The 17757-nt window shown below is 42.0% G+C and overlaps 1 protein-coding gene across 2 annotated transcripts in view; it reads right to left on the bottom strand.

The window, feature by feature from the left end:
* Positions 1-862: 862 nt before the first annotated feature.
* The window catches only part of usp31 (ubiquitin specific peptidase 31), an 84010-nt gene continuing 67115 nt past the window's right edge, over positions 863-17757 (bottom strand). For both annotated transcript variants that reach the window (XM_055651284.1, XM_055651283.1), the window contains exons 10-17: positions 17068-17165; positions 16325-16402; positions 15368-15497; positions 14983-15102; positions 14138-14363; positions 13292-13450; positions 4936-5091; positions 863-3603 (exon numbers count right to left, since the gene is read on the bottom strand). In XM_055651284.1, the coding sequence (XP_055507259.1) occupies positions 2111-3603; positions 4936-5091; positions 13292-13450; positions 14138-14363; positions 14983-15102; positions 15368-15497; positions 16325-16402; positions 17068-17165 (2460 nt within the window). In that variant the 3' untranslated portion in view covers positions 863-2110. The remainder of the gene's footprint in view (positions 3604-4935; positions 5092-13291; positions 13451-14137; positions 14364-14982; positions 15103-15367; positions 15498-16324; positions 16403-17067; positions 17166-17757) is intronic.

The raw sequence follows: 17757 nt of genomic DNA on the forward strand, positions 1-17757 counted from the left end.
ATGTCTGCAGCTGAGCAACATAGCAAAACAAAAATGTCTTTTCATTTTGTTGGGAACTAGTATAGAGAAGTATTGTGCACAAGCAACTCCTGTTCCCCACCAATTTGAGAGGAGCAGAATGTTACTAAAACACGCAAGCCCAGACTAAAAGAAGCAGAAGCTTGTTCACACTAAGCTAGGAAAATGGGCATATACCCAAATAGTGAAGTTTGTAATCAAGAAACTATTTTTGTGCTTCTTGTAAATAACAACTCTGCTTACATTCCAAGAGACTGAATTGGCATTTGATCAGAAAGAGTTAATGGATCAAATCAGGGACTGAATCACTGAATATTTATATATAAATTTGTCCCTGAGATATGGAAGGTAATTCAATGTATGACCAGAGTCTATGACAAATGTTACTGTACATGAGTGTGGAAGAATTTCACTTGTGGGTAAAGTCCATGATAAATTATACCACAAAGGTAATTGGCAAACACTAATTATTGGCAGGCTGTATCTCATGTGTTTGTATTATTACATTGGAAAACCAGATGATGATGTATTAAGAAAAATCTGGAATGCATGTTCAATTGGAACTTTTAAAAGAGAATTGGAAAAATGTTTTTAAAAAAAAGACAAGCCTGCAGGGCCATGAAGAAATAACTGGAGAGTGCAAACAATTGGACATTTCTTTCAAAGAGTGAGCACAGGCACAATTAACCAACTGGCCACAGTGCAAACAAATCAATGTGATTAGATACTGAACTTAAAATAAAATCGAGCATCGTCTCAAAATGTAAACTGGGGCTTAATTTTTTTTTTAAGCCAATTTTTGATAATTGAGACTGAACGAGCAGTTAATTATTGACCTGGGTCAGCTGTGATATCATTGGATTAATAAGCATATGGAAACTTTTCTGATTATCTTTGTTGCTTGGCAACCAGGAACAGCCGTCTTTCAAAGGCACAGGATCTACAATAAGCGTAGTGTGTCCACAAATACCTTCCCACAGTCTTGGGTGTACGGGTCAGCGTGTGCTTCTGGCCAAACAGCAATTCAGCTGAACTCTTTTTCCAAGTACTGAATTATTATAGCAGAGTGAGAACTCTGCAACCAGGTGTCATTGTTTCATTTCAAGCAATAAAACGGTGGCAATCTGGGAGATCAGTCTTAGACCAGTTATGACACTTGAACCAAGACTGAAGGATTTTTGCATGGTTTTCAAGCCTTTGGATAACCTGGAGATCCACATTTTCAGCTCATGGTATCAGAAGCCACAAGTGTTGTTAAAATCCAACTCATGAATCAGATGTCATTCAAGCTGTTTGTAACCACTAAACCACGTGTGATATACTGATTTGGGATTGAACCAAACAACAAAAGAACTATGATAGGAGCATTGCATATTGTTACATTCCATCTCAATCACTTTTCCTTCTGCAGCAAAAAAGGTTGCTAGCACATGGGGCCTGTCATTGTTTCAGAAAGTGGGCATATTCCAATTGAAATTGTTATTGCTCCCATTTATTCCTTGCATGTTAACCTGAGACTTGCTGTTGAACAGTACTGTGAATGGACAGCAAGGTGTTAACATGGCATTAAGCAAACAAATGCTATAGGGGAAAAAGAAATTGATTATTTAACGATGGCTTCTTCAGAGCGTGCAGCAGTTATTAGATTTAAAAAGAACATTTATAAAAAAAATTTAAAATCAAATCATTCATTGAACAGTACACAGTGTTATTCTGCAACAAAAGCAAGTCTGAAGGTCAATACAAAGTGCTGCATTAAAACCCACCAAAGAAGGGAAATCTCCAGAATTGGTGGGAAGGAGGAGGATGGCAATGATGAGCAAGCTGCATGATCCTCACACCACACGCCTATGTCATGTGGCAATCATTTGGTTTGATGGCACAACAAAAGGTGCCTAAATCAATAGCTTTTGTCACCAATGTAGGCACATTAAATGCAAAACAAAATCTTCCTCCAAGATTAAGCTTGTTTAAAAATTAGGGTTAGGAGAGGAAAAGCAAGAGGGAGGCATAGAGAAAGTAAAGTGTTGCAGAAACAACGCCAGACTAGCAATTTTGGAGAAGTGTTTTTCCTTCTGATTTGATTTTCACATTACTTTTTGTTATGACGAGCAGATGACTGCATGCTGCTAGTAACAATCTTTCTGGATTTAAATGTCTTTTCTCCGGGCTTCTTTCTGACTGATGGAGATTGAGTTCCTACATCTGGCGAGGATGACTTGGATTTGGCAGCAGGAAGTAATGGATACTTGGTGGGGGTGGCTTCCCTGCTCGATTGCTTCCCTCGTGGCGTGGTTTTCCCAGTCAGTGCCAGAGCAGAGGCTGATGCAGTAGGGGGCTGTTCGCTCGTCAACCGCCTGCCCTCCTTGGATGGACCTTCACTCGAGATTTTTTTGCTTGCCACCCTGGAAGGTCCATCTGCTGTCTTCTTGGCAAGAATGTTGCTCTTCCCCAGATCGGCCGACCTCCGGCTCTCTTTCTGCCTCAGTGCAGCCCGAAAGAACGACAGGCCTTTGTCGTCGGACCTGCTGCTGTCTCTTCTCAAGTCAGTTCTCGAGTTAGTGTCCGAGGACTTTGCTTCTGTCACGGAGGAGCTGCTACTTGAATTCCTCAGTCTTCTGTTCTCCAATCGGCTCCCTGGCTTAGCGTGCGCCAACTTGCCCGTGCTGTTGGCTTTCGAAGATGTCAACTTGCGTTTTTCGGGAGATGGACTGCGTTTCGAGTGGCCCTCGGCAGTTTTGGACCTTCCTAGTACTTTTTTACGTGTTGGCGAAGGCGACTGCGGGGAAGTCGGGGGTATCTTCGGTTTCTGTTGAGAGGCGGATAAACCCGTCAGCTGTTGATTTTTATCCACCTCCTTTCGGAGAACCGTGCCTGATGTAGAGCGCCGGGTTCCGGCTTTCGTTTCACCCTTTTCGTGTGCAATAGAAGCCTTCAGGGGGTTCTTGAGAGATGAAGACAGAGTTAGTTGAGGTTTGGCTAAAGAGCCTTTAGCCTGTTCAGGAGGCACTCTGGAACCAGACTTCCTCTGTGGACTCTCTGTATTAGCTGCTCCCATCACGCCTTGCCTTTGCTTTTGCTCTTCACCCAAAGATGCAGCACTTGTGTTAGCAACCCGAGGGCTGCTCAAATTTGGTGTGCTTTTCTTGTCCGCAGCAGCATCATCCAAAGGATTCAGCTTGTCCATGCCTCCCGAGTCAAGTACTTTATTGAGGGGTAAAGCAGATCTCTGTCCAGCTGGTTTCCCCACACCTCCCACCTCTTCCTCTCGGACCGAACCTTCCATGACAGCAAGGGGTGCCCTTCCAGAGACACTGGCAGAGGTTTCCTCCTGACCTTGAAGTGGGGGAGTGCCCATGTTGGGGCTCTTGTGACCCCGTAGATCTGCTGTTGGAGACGGGCTGTGAGTGGGTGACTCGAAGGAGAACGGTGATGGAGAGTTGGACCGCATGTGCAGTTTACTTGATAATGTCCTCTGAGATTTAACTCCGTTCTCATTGAGTGCCAAGGGGCTCGCAAATGAGGATCTGGATGACAGGCTCTGGCGTTGGACGCTCCTCACAAAAGGGCGAGTAGAAAAGCCACCTGTACAACAAGAATAATTAATATGACTGTCATAAAAAATTATGAGCAGCAATCGTGTCACAGACTAGGGCAAAATCCCTTTATGATGTCACATTACCTGCACTGATGGTATGGACATCACAAAGCAAGGTTAACACCTTCTGCACCCAAGTCTTAGAATTAAACACAGCTTTTAAATATTGCTTTGTAAAATGCTGGCAAGCAATTAGTAGCGCTTTCACATGTGGGATCTAATTCTGTAGGAAAGAACTGCAGATGCTGGTTTAAATCGAAGGTCAACACAAAATGCTGGAGTAACTCAGTGCAGCAGGCAGCATCTCTGGAGAAAAGGAATAGGTGACATTTTGGATCGAGACCCTTCTTTAGACTCAACCCCACCCGAAACGTTATCTATTCATTTTCTGTAGAAATACTGCCTGACCCGCTGAGTTACTCCAGGATTTTGTGCCTATCTTCAGTGTAAACGAGCATCGCAGTTAGTTCCTACACTAATAATTAAGAGCTTTGGTTCCATCAGCATACCAATATTTAATATCTGGACAATTCTCTAAAGCAGTGGAGCATAATAATCTTTCAATAAAATGCCCATGTATGCTCTCTAGTGGTGCAAAATATGTCACAGCAATGTTATAAAGGGAAGTCAGCATGCTCTCTTCAGTTTTCAATCAAATGATTATTCCTCAATCAACATCACTGAAACAAATTTGCAGCCCTTTATCTCATTGGTTCCTTGGACCTATTTCTACACAATTTGAACTTACGGTGACCTCCTTAATGTTTGGGACAAAGACCCATCATTTATTTATTTGCCTCTGTACTCCACAATTTGAGATTTGTAATAGAAAAAAAATCACATATGGTTAAAGTGCACATTGTCAGATTTTATTAAAGGGTATTTTTTATACATTTTGGTTTCACCATGTAGAAATTACAGCTGTGTTTATACATAGTTTTAAGTTTACGTTGCGACACTTGGCAATCTACGAGAGGATACATTGCTGCCAAGTGCCAGGCTTTGGGCTTGAATGCTCACATCTGCAGGAATCATCATTAGAATCAGGAAAGAGCAATTTCTCATTCTGGATACTTAAATTTGGGGCAGGTGGTAAACAGTTGGAGAGAGGTTAGAGACGTTGGGTGGGAAAGAGGTTAAGAGGCACAGATTTGTTTTTAAACAGCTTTATTTCAGGCACTCAAACCCTCCCACCCCCTCACTCATCTTTCCTCCCTTACTGCTCCAGTTCTCAGACTGTTATTGCCAGAGATATGAAAAATTATGCAAGTAGAATTATGGAAGAATTAGAAGGGAGGTGAAGATTAAGCAAACCATACCGTCATCCTGATCGCTGCGATCCTGCGTAAACTCCACCGATTCAGAAAGCGAGACGAGAGATGTCCGGCGAGAAGATGCCGTGGATGTGATGCTAGGTTGCTTGCTGCCTGTGAGACGATTCACCCAATGCTCGCAGAGAGATGAACTGGTAGAACCTTAATATTGACATGAAGAAAAAAATCAAACCTCTGCATTGAAGCAAAATGTATTTCATGTAAATTATCATCGAATTTTCAATCAAAATCAGATGTCTCTCAAAAACTTTCAACTGATTGCATTGAAATAATAAACAAGTATTCTACTTTTTTTTTACTCCCACTGGAAGTGATGCTGCCACTATAGATGATACAAGAAGACAGTAATGATAATGAATATGTTATTAGATAAAATGAAACCAATGAAAAGATTAATTATCCTCAAATGAGAAAGCCTTCTTGGTTCAGTTGGGCTGCTTTGGTACTAAGTAACAGAGGAAATTATAATGGATATGTGGATGTTTCTAGCCAAATTATTTTCATCCTCCTTGGAAATGGAATGCCACCTGACGGAGAAACAAAATGCTAGAGTAACTCACCGGGTCAGGTAGCATCTCTGGAGAAAAGGAATAGGTGACATTTCAGGTTGAAACCCTTATTAACCATATAACCATACAACAATTACAGCACGGAAACAGGCCATCTCGACCCTTCTAGTCCGTGCCGAACACGTATTCTCCCCTAGTCCCATATACCTGCGCTCAGACCATAACCCTCCATTCCTTTCCCGTCCATATAACTATCCAATTTATTTTTAAATGATAAAAACGAACCTGCCTCCACCACCTTCACTGGAAGCTCATTCCACACAGCCACCACTCTGAGTAAAGAAGTTCCCCCTCATGTTACCCCTAAACTTCTGTCCCTTAATTCTCAAGTCATGTCCCCTTGTTTGAATCTTCCCTACTCTCAGTGGGAAAGCTTATCCACGTCAACTATGTCTATCCCTCTCATCATTTTAAAGACCTCTATCAAGTCCCCCCTTAACCTTCTGTGCTCCAAAGAATAAAGCCCTAACTTGTTCAACCTTTCTCTGTAACTTAGTTGCTGAAACCCAGGCAACATTCTAGTAAATCTCCTCTGTACTCACTCTATTTTGTTGACATCCTTCCTATAATTAGGCGACCAAAATTGTACACCATACTCCAGAATTGGCCTCACCAATGCCTTGTACAATTTTAACATTACATCCCAACTTCTATACTCAATGCTCTGATTTATAAAGGCCAGCACACCAAAATCTTTCTTTACCACCCTATCTACATGAGATTCCACTTTCAGGGAACTGTGCAGTTATTCCTAGATCCCTCTGTTCAACTGCATTCTTCAATTCCCTACCATTTACCATGTACGTCCTATTTTAATTTGTCCTGCCAAGATGTAGCAACTCGCACTTATCAGCATTAAACTCCATCTGCCATCTTTCAGCCCACTCTTCCAACTGGCATAAATCTCCCTGTAGACTTTGAAAATCTACTTCATTATCTACAACACCACCTATCTTAGTATCATCTGCATACTTACTAATCCAATTTACCACACCATCATCCAGATCATTGATATACATGACAAACAACAGTGGACCCAACACAGATCCCTATGGCACCCCACTAGTCACTGACCTCCAACATGACAAACAACCATCCAACATTACTCTCTGGCATCTCCCGTTCAGCCACTGTTGAATCCATCTTGCTACTCCACCATTAATACCCAACCATTGAACCTTCTTAACCAACCTTCCATGAGGAACCTTGTCAAAGGCCTTACTGAAGTCCATATATACAACATCCACTGCTTTACCCTCATCAATTTCCCGAGTAACCTCTTCAAAAAATTCAAGAAGATTAGTCAAACATGACCTTCCAGGCACATTGAGACTGAGAATCAGGGGGGGAGGGAAACTAGGTGTGAAAAGGTTCAGAACAAATCAGAGCGGGCACATGATGACCAAGGAAAGGTGGAGCCCACAATGGTCCACTGTTGGCTGTGGAAGAGGTGATAACGGAGGAATAAATGGATTCGACCAATGGAACTGCAGGACAACTAGGGTGAGTGATAGGTGGAGAGAGAGGGATTGCAGGGGGGTTTCTCCAGAAATGCTGCCTGACCTGCTGAGTTATTCCAGCATTTTGTGTCTATCTTCAGTCCAAACAGTTTCTTCGTCACATTTTATTGTCACCAGAAGCCTGTTGGGTAACAAATGGTGTATCCCCGTGTACACAAGTCAGTAAAGCCAATATGAAGAATCTATTGCAGGCGATAATCAGGGAGAAAGTTAATCAACATTTGGAAACGTATGACCTAACAAATGAAACAAATTAAATGTAGAACCATTTAGATAAACAACTTGTGTGTTTGATGAACCAACTGTGATTACATTGAAAAGGGGTTTGACAAAGTACCAGATTTCCTAAACTCTTGGGATCAACTGGGCAGCAGCAGCAGCATGATTGCATGAAACAAAAAGCAGAGCAAAGGGAGCATGGCAGTGTTTTTGGATTGGGACATATAGTACCGTTCCCAGGAAAGTATACAAGGGATAATTTAGATTTTTGAAGCAATACCTGGCAATGTAGTAAATAATAAGGAGACATTAACAGAGTTCATGCATTCCTAGGAAAGGGATAGATGAGAGGGTGGCTGTAGGTATGCAAATTTATGAATGTGGCAGGACAAATACAAAAAGTTGTTTAACTGAATGTGATCAATATATGACACTTCTTTCACCATCAGTACAGCCTAACCTGCTGGGTATGTCCTTTAAGCCTGCTATTAAAAATACCTAACACAGCCAAAGTAGTGTAATTAACCTCCAACTGCACCCATTGATCCATTTGAACTGATGTTGACCTAGCACAGATATTTCCCTTTGTTCCAACCGTCCAACATTCCACTTTCTCTGGAACTTGGTTACTATATCTCTCTCTCCCAGCTCTGATGAGGGATATTTACCCTGAAACATTAATAATATCGCCCAGAAGGGAAACTGGTAAAGAGTTGATGATTGTACAGTCCAATTAGCAGAAAAGGTGACAGCTGCAATATCTATTTCCCGTCAATAAATAGAGGTATAACCAATGACATTTAGAAATGACAACACTCACAACAAGCCAAAGAAATGTCCTCGGCTACAGTATAATAACCGGGAAAAATTAATATTAACATTTTGGAAAGGCCCTACAACCCCCACAATTAAAATGTGGATTGTGGAAATGTCGGAGACCCTAGATCTAGAAAGAATTAGACTTGTCTTAATGGACAAACAAGAACTTTTTGATAAAATATGGGCTCCATTCATTAATTATCTGACGGGATAGACTGGCCCAGCACGAAAACCCAACTGAAACTAGTCCTTAGATGAAAAGTCATACTTTATAATCTACGAACCTATCTCTAATGACGCATTATAAGTAATCCATTCCACCTTTTCTGTTTTTTTGATATTTGTAACGCTTTATTCTCTCTTTTTCTATATTAAAAAAAACACTAGAAGCAGAAGTAATCGACAATTGAAAATTTTAATAATGTATGACTGATGTATATGAAAAGTTTTTTTACTATAATATGTAACTATACTTTATAATATGTCTACTTCTAATAAAAATATTATTAAAAAATAATAATAATAATAAATAAATGACAACATAACTTTTTTATTTTAATGTTGACGGTTCGCTATGCTCCCGTGCCCAGTTGAATCACTTCTATAGAATGCTAACTTGTTATGATTCACCAAGCAGTTGCATAGAGTGAGAGAGTTGTACAGCAGGGAAGCAAGACACAACAGTAAATTAGTATAGTAAATTAGTCCCTGGTGAGATAAGAGTTTACAGCCCTGATGGCCTGTGGGAAGAATCTCCGTCTCATCCTCTGTTTTCACGGCATGATAGCAGAGGCGTTTTACATGACCGTAGCAGCTGGAACAGTCGGTTGCTGGGGTGGTAGGGGTCCCCCATAATGTTGCTGGCTCTGGATCTGCACCTTCTGATGTATAGGTCCTGCAGGGGGGGTGAGTGTAGTTCCCATAGTGCGTTCAGCCGAACGCACTACTCTCTGCAGAACCTTCCTGTCCTGGGCAGAGCAGTTCCCAAACCAGATTGTGATGTTGCCTGACAAGATGCTTTCTACAGCCCCAGAGTAGAAGCACTGAAGTATCCTCAGAGAGACTCTGAATTTCCTCAGCTGCCTGAGGTGATAAAGGCGCTGCCTTGCCTTACTCACCAGTGCGGAAGCGTGTGTTGTCCATATCACATCCTCTGTGATGTGGACTCCCAGGTATTTAAAGCAGCTCACCCTATCCACAATAGCCCCATTTATCTCCAGTGGCGTGTACATCCTCGGATGTTGTGCCCTTCTAAAGTCCACAATCAGCTCCTTAGTTTTTGTGACATTCAAGAGGAGGCTGTTGTCCTGACACCAGAGTGCCAGATCAGCCACCTCCTCCCAGTAGGCCTTCTCATTGTTATTGGAGATCAGGCCCACCACCAGTGTCATCAGCAAACTGGATTATGGAGTCGGAGCTAAACTGGCTCTGGATCTGCACCTTCTGATGTAGAGGACGTTGAGGACGCAACCCTGGGGGGATCCTGTGTTCAGGGTGAGGGTGTTCGATGTATGTCTTCCCATCTTGACTACCTGGGGCCTGGCAGTGAGAAAGTCCAGGACCCAGGCACACAGGGGAGTGTTAACCCCCAGCTCCAGCAGTTCCTCAGCAAGTCTGGTGGGGACTACCGTATTGAAGGCTGAACTGAAGTCAATGAACAGCATCCTCACATAGCCCTGCTTCTGGCTGTCCAGGTGAGAGAGAGCGGTGTGCAGAACCTGGGAGACCGCATCGTCCATGGATCTGTTCGGACGGTATGCAAACTGTAGCGGGTCCATGTTGCGAGGGAGGAAGGCGCAGATGTTGTTCTTGATCAGCCGCTAGAAGCATTTCATGACCGCCGAGGTGAGGGCCACCGGTCGGTAGTCATTCAAACAAGCTGGAGAGGCATTTTTTGGTACAGGTACAATGATGGATCTTTCGAAGCAGGCAGGGACCACGGACTTGGCCAGGGAGAGGTTGAATATAGTGGTGAGCACTGGAGCTAGCTGAGTGGCACAAGACATAAGGGCATCTGGGCCTACAGCTTTCCTCGTGTTCACATGCGTCAGAGCCCTCCTCGTGCTCGGACAACATGAATGTGTGCACATCACCAGCGGTGGGCCTCCCTCCAGCCTCGCTAGCCAGTGCGCTAGCGGTGTTATTGTTAGCCGGCGAGCTAGGAGTGATGTTGCTCGTCTCGAATCGTGCGTAGAAAGAGTTCAGGCCGTCAGCTAGGGAGGTGCCGGTTGAGGGGGTGCTGCTCTGGTAGTTAGTTATAGTCCGTAGCCTCTGCCAAAGGCGTCTGGTGTCCTGCTGCTCCATCTGCGACTCCATCCTGACCCTGTACCTGATGCGTCCTATTTTAATATAACATTTCAATTCATGCAAGCGTGAAGAATTTGGAACCTGTAAGATTAGCGTTTGGTATGTTAGGCTACATCTTCAAAAAACTTCCATTCCAAAATGGAAATTTAAGATTATGACTAAATCTCTCTGGCTCCTTAACCTGCAGTGCAAATGGGCAACATTGGATGGGTGTTTATGCATTGGAATACCTGTAAGAAAAATACTGAAGTCACGACAGGATGTCAAGTCCTCGGAAAACTTTGAAATCAAACATGTTTAGAGAGAAGAGGGTGGGTGGTGAGAACAAAGGAAATGCTTGTAGCAGGATAGAGACTAGGATAGACAAAATGACACAGGCGACAATAGTGTGCCAGCTGTAGAGGAGGTGGTGAAAGCTTACTTATCGCATCAGATATGTAACAGAATGTAATAGAAGAAATGTGGAAAATGCCGAGACTCTGTGATACAAGCTGTCGTGGTTGCAGGAAATACCCAACAGATCAGGTAACACTGTAGAGAAAAATAAAATTATCCTTATAACTTAACGATGGCCGGGACTATTATGTTTCAGATCAAGGATTTCAACAAGGTGTACAGACCAATGCCACGAGAAACATGAAATGTTACATTTTGGACAAATACACATATTCTATTAACTGGGTGGCACAATTCTAAAAAGAGAAGGGACATCCTTGTGTATAGAAGTTTATAGTTTGTTCATGGTGACAATGAGAAAATTGTTTTAAGGAAGTAAAGGGATCTGGGCTATATGAATAAAGGCACAGAGTACAAGAAGACAGTCATAGGGAGCCTTTACAAAACACCAAATTAATCGCTCTGGAAATAACTGGAAATTATGTCCCATTCTGGGTGTAACACTTTCCAAGCGTGGTGAATTCAATGGAAAAGCAAAAAAAAGGAAGTTCTCAAAATTGGAAAAGTGAATGGTTAAATGAGAAATTGTTTAATCCGAGAAATATCTGGACAGTCCGTCTCGACCTCAATATCTTTGGCACCCACATGTAGTAGCAGTAGCATGGGGCTGGTATGTTCACATTAGGTTGTGTAGCTCAATTACATGTTTGCCATAAAAATTACCGAGTTCAATGAATAATCTGAGGCAAACATTCAGTTACTACATATTGACTCAGGGCCATCACTAGGAGTCAGAAATGGAGATAAAAGGAATGATGGTGACGTGAAATAAATATCTGTTGTGGTTAGGGATAAATTCAATGATGAGGGGACAGTGGAAACTGGGTGGAGTAGGAAAAGTGGAAGCTGCACATTAATCCCCTAGTTGTAGCTGTGTAGTGGTAGGATATAAACATGGGAGATTAGACAAACATTTTTCAAAGGCGAGATGCTTTCAACAGGGAACTTGACTTTCATACAAATGGGAATGAACAGACTGGTTCATGGCAGAAAGGTACGTGTACTAAAAAGTGAGAAATTCCGAGGGACCAGATCATTTTTATTCCAAACTTAAAGGAAACAATCAACAACATTTGCCCAATTAAAACTTTTCCTAGCCTGGGATCTATTATCAGAGAGTTACTAAAGTCTGTAACTGAGAATACAGTAATTGAACACTTTCAATATTTTCATCTGAGTAATACCATCTTAGATTTGGAAAGGGAAGATTGCACCTGACAAAGTTGAATGAATTTTCTGCATTAGATTACAAAACCAGTAGACTCAGACAATCTATGCTGTCGTTTTTATTGCATGTTCAGAAGGCATTTGATACAATCCCTCATAAAAAGACAATAAAAGAGCTAAAGTTAGCTCAAGTTGTTGAAAACAATTTATTGACCTAGTAAAGAAACGGGCTTAGTAGGAAAGTAGATTTAGTAGGGAGATACTCTGATCAGCAGGTTGTCATCAGTGTTATAGCTCAATACTGTCTGCTCTCTCTCTATTCTGAATTTAGTCATAAGAATAAATTACCAGGTAAACAAAGGAAAAGATTCAAGGATATACTCAGTCTCCTTGAAGAAATGCTACATCTCCACTGATGAGTGGGAATTTCTAGCCTATGTCCACTCAAAATGCATTTCAGATGGCATTGTTAATCTCAAGGCTGTAAATCAGGAGCAGAGATGTCCTGCATTAGCAGCAGGAGCAGATCACTTCCCAAATACCCATCCACCCATCTGATTAAGTCATTACCTGCCTCATCTTATAGGACTGATTGGGGATGATTTGCCATGATCACATTGAATGGCGGTGCTGGTTCGAAGGGCCAAATGGCCTACTCCTGCACCTATTGTTTATTGTCATGTTGTAGGAGCAGAGTTAGGCCATTCAGTCCATCAAGTCTACTCTGCTATTCAATCATGGCTGATCTATCTTTCCCTCTTAACCCCATTCTCCTGCCTTCTCCACATAACCCCTGACACCCGTACTAATCAAGTATCTATGCATCTCCACCTTAAAAATCTCCATTGACTTGGCCTCCGCAGCCTTCTGTGGCATCCACAGCCTTCTGTGGAAGACTCAACAGGATGTCAAGTCCTCAGAAAACTTTGAAATCAAACAATTACAACCACCTTTTAAATTTACATTTGTTTCACAGCCATGGAATCGCAGGTCAAAGGGAACTTTATAAAACTTGCAGCCAAGTTGCAAATAGGTGTACTTTTGTGACAAATCTTGCTGGACAGAGTTCCATCATGCCTAGGGTGGTCTAGTTCACCATTCTATTTTTACTCAAGGATATCAGATTCTAGTGCTTTACAGTCAGTCTGATTCTGTGCTCGCCAAGTTTCCACTCAGAACAGATTTCCCAGAACAATCACTGGACAGCAAACAGGAGCTGGAACCTTAATGAAACACTCTCATCTACTATGTTGGGACCAAGTCCATGGAAATACAACACATTACCTGCTAAAGAACTGTTTGCTGACCAGGAAGGGATAGTGCTTCGCCGCTGGTAGAACAGGATGTAGGCAGTCTGCTTGCAGACATCTTCATCCAAGAGCTGCTGAACTTCACTGTCATCAAAACAGTACCAGAGTCCATCCACTGAGTTCTTGCAGTAAGCTGTATAAAGGATAGCAAAGGTGTCGATCAGTGACCCTCAACACCGTGCAGAGACCAGAAAGGAGCACAAGTAGCAAAGGCAATTCACACAGGCAAACAAAGACAATTGTGCATTCAAGTATTGGGCAAAAGCTGAATGACTGGAGACTTGCACATGCAGATGTAGAAAGATGCTCTCCAGAAAGAGCCAGCACAGCATTCCAGTTACCTGAACGAGCTAATCCCAGACTTACATATGTGACGTCAAATTATCCCACTTAAATGATTTAACCTTCTTACATTATTTTTTCCTATGTTTCCCTTGGAAATAATATGAGATTACTGAAATTAACATATTTATAATCATTCAGAGTTAGGAAGTCCCCCCCAGCAGCTTGGAAAGTTAAATTCAATTAATCAAAAACATGTGAAAGACAAACCTAATAACAATAGTGGCAAAACTATCAGGAACTCTTAAAAAAGATCAGTTCACTCACCTGCTTTCCGAGATGGAAATTTATCATCCTCACCCAATCTGATTTATGTAGGGCTCTAGACCTACAATAACCTGGCTAATTCTTGACTATCTAAAATTGTTCAACGAGCCAGTCCGTTCAAGGAAAATTAATTCCGAGCAATAAATACAGCTTTTGCCATTGATGCCCATATCGCAGTTAGATGGAGCCAGTTTTTAGCTGTGGGTCTTACCAGTGTAATGGCCTCCATGCATGGTGCCGTGGTGATTGCACACTGCATACAGATCATAGAGGTAGTCTTCGGGATCCCTGCCGAGTCCATAGGGCCGTCTCCATGGTGACCAGTGAGAAGGGAGGCTCCAGCTGCTTTGACTGCGTTTCACCACATGTGGTGTCATGTCCAGGCCGGTGAGAGGGAACTTCACCAGGTTCTGCAGCTTCGTCCTTTTATCCCCCTCCTATTAGATGGGAGACAAGTTAACTGGTTGTTTCAAAATAAAATGCATTAAATACCTGTTCAATGCAATATAGTGTGGAATTCACTAAACGGTGTACAACATTGAGAGTATTGTATACAACATCCAAAGCAAATTATGGGCGGCACAGTGGTGCAGCGGTAGAATTGCTGCCTTACAGCGCTGGAGACCTGGGTTTGACCCTGACTGCAGTCTGTAAGGAGTTTGTACGTTCTCCCCGTGACATGTGCAGGTTTTCTCCAGAAGCTCCGGTTTCCACCCGCACTCCAATGGCATATAGGTTTGTAGGTTAATTGGCCTGATAAATTTGTAAATTATCCCTAATGTGTGTAGGATAATGTTAATGTGCGGGATTCGCTGGTCGGCGCAGACTCAGTAGGCGCGCTGTATCTCTAAAAACTAAACAAATGCCAGATTTACTCGGTTTTTCAGCACACCATTAATTTGCACAAAATTCTGGTTAAACATTAATGAAGCAATGGCCATAATCCACGCCTCAGCTGTTTTATTCCAAGCACAGATTCCCCTCACCTGCTGTAGGTCTAGATGTAATCAGAAGGCCTGTGTTTACTCCCCACACACACCCCTTAAAATAATTCACCTGTTTAAAGCGTTTCAAATGGATGATAAGCACATCAGGAAGTGTCCACAAACTCAGCTTGATACTGCCCTGCTGGAGCTGCTTACAGTGTGGGCAGCGCCAGGCATCATCTGGTGCTAGCTGTCAAAACAAATAACCAAGCTGATCAGTAAAGTATTGCAGCATGTAAAAAAAACAAACCAAGAATCTACAGATACCAGAGATGCTTAGGAACCATTATAAGCATTCAACACAATTCTATAGTTTCAAATCAGTCTTACACCGATGGATAGTAACATGCATACATCCAACATGCAGTCACACAGACAACATGCAGTCATGCACTCAACCTGCAGTCACCCAAGTGCAAGTCTATTTTCAAAGCTGGTGCCCACATTGCGTTCACCTGTTCTTCTTTGGTGTAGAGATGAAAGCACTGAGATAAGGTGTACGTCTGCGGCTGGTGGTGAAGCTGCTGCTGTTGGCGAACACTTTCAGAATCTGGCACATACTCGTCCTCAGCACTCGCAAACAAGCTGCAAAGCAAATGACCCCATTATAAATTTAGAGTTAGAACTATTAAAAAAAAGCAAAGGCATTTTTATTATACATCGTCCTTAAATCCTTGGAATGCTCTCCTTTGCATTCCTCTACATCAACCACTTATGTTTAGTTTAGTTTTTGTTTAGGGATACAGTGTGGAAAATAGGCCCTTCGGCCCAATGAGTCGACACATCCACGAGCGATCACCCCGTACGCGAGCACTATCCTACACACTAGGGACAATTTACAACTTGTACAAAGCCAGTTAATCCACAAATCTGTACGCCTTTGGAATGTAGGAGGAAACCAGCGCAAATTTCTGGAACAGCATACCATGGGAACCTTATCAAAAACTTTACCAAAATCCACCCTACCTTCATCAATCTCCTTTGTCACTTCCGCAAAAATCCCAATCAAGTTAGTGATTCCTTTTATCATACATTTTTCATGGCCCTTCTGAAACATCTTTTTTACTTCCTATCCAAGTTATAATGAAGGGTCTTCAACTTGAATCATTAACTCTATTTCCCTTTCAAAAGGTGCTAGCTGACCTGCAGAACATATTTTTGTTTCAGATTTCCATCATCTTTCTACACAAGGTGCTTTGTAAATGCTGCATGATCATCGTGATATCAGTGAGAGTCGTAACCTGCAAAGTCCATTCCTAACTCTCCCAAACCCATTACCAATGAAATTATACAACCCAAACTATACAACCCAAAATATTGGCAATATAAAGTTGCCAGTCTAAGTAAACTGCAGGACACAAATAAGGGAAAATTAGCAAAAACCTTGAAATACAAAAGTTTGCACTACTTACTACTCTTTTGTGTCTCTATCCCATTCCACAATGACCTTAACGTGCTGGGGTCCACCAGGTCGGCAGGAATTCCACGCTCTGAAATAGAGGACATCCATTTAAGTGACTTCAAGATGCAAACACATTCCAAAATTGAAGGCTGCCTTGTTGCTGCAGACAATCTAAAAGATCAGTTTGATTTAAGTCTCTGTGCATGCCAGGTTCCTGACGCTTTACAAATATATTCCAAACTTCACATTTTTGCAATGGAGCGATGGCGATATTTTCACCATTTGAAAAAGTTACCAGAGAAATCTTGATTTACATTGAAACAACACATCATAAAATGTAGTAAAATCTCTCTGATCTGCAACATCACCGTTTACTTGTGCACAATCATTCTCATTTACATCTCAAACTCTAAATCAGCACTGGCTACATTTGAAGGGCATGGCTATGTAATTGTGATACAGAGGAAAGCCTTATTATGGAGGGTGATTTTTCAGAGGTAATGCTCTCCCCGCAAATGCTTATAATTTTAAAAGATCAGTTAAAATTCAAAAATATGCTGATATCATAAAAAGTAGTTTCAGTCCACTCCAATTACAGACATATAATTACAAACTTAATAATGTCCATTCCTTCCCACAGTACTAAACACTGCCACAAACACCCATTTCCAGGACAAAGCTCCACATGTTCTGATACCAGGTTCAGCACAGCATCCACCCAATGCAAAAATGGAAGTTCAAGTCAGCAATTACCTTTCTGCTGCCAATTGGCACAGGGGATAATCTTCCTGGGGTGAAAGGTAGCACTTCCCCACAGCACCTCCGAGCACTCGTAGGCTAAAGGGTGCAACCTGGAGAAGGGTGAACAGCAAGAATACATGAACACCTCCACCCGATGTGGCTTTCCACACAGGACAGCAGGGAATCAGCAAATAATCACCAGTCAGCATCAATACCCAAGAATTTGCCAAAATAATCTTCTTTTTTTTAAACTTCACCCTGTCCCCACCCACCCTCCTGCATGTTTTCTGTATTTTACATGCCTAATGCTCACAATTTTCTCTCAAACAGAAGCCTAAAAAAGATAATTGAACTTGCATTTCCAGAATCCATGGCTACATATCTATTTAAAGAACACTAGAAACAGTTGCACATCACCAGTCTCTCTCTGAAGGACTTCCTGACATCAGTTTTAAATTTGTCTTTCAACAATTTGAGTTTTTGATTCGTCAACCAACTGCAACAGGTCAGTGTTATACAATATTCTGATTTACATTTACTATACATCTTCCGTTATATAGACATCTGCTCCAACATACCCTTTCAAAATTGAGAGTCCCTTGCACTTCTCAGCCTTTCCTCACAATTGTTTTCAATTAGCCACAAATGTCAATGTTTAGAATGGTACTATGGGAAGACACAAGCAACCTACAAGAAACTCTG

This window comes from Leucoraja erinacea, chromosome 20 (assembly GCF_028641065.1).
Source record: "Leucoraja erinacea ecotype New England chromosome 20, Leri_hhj_1, whole genome shotgun sequence".
In the NCBI taxonomy this organism is placed as follows: domain Eukaryota; kingdom Metazoa; phylum Chordata; class Chondrichthyes; order Rajiformes; family Rajidae; genus Leucoraja; species Leucoraja erinaceus.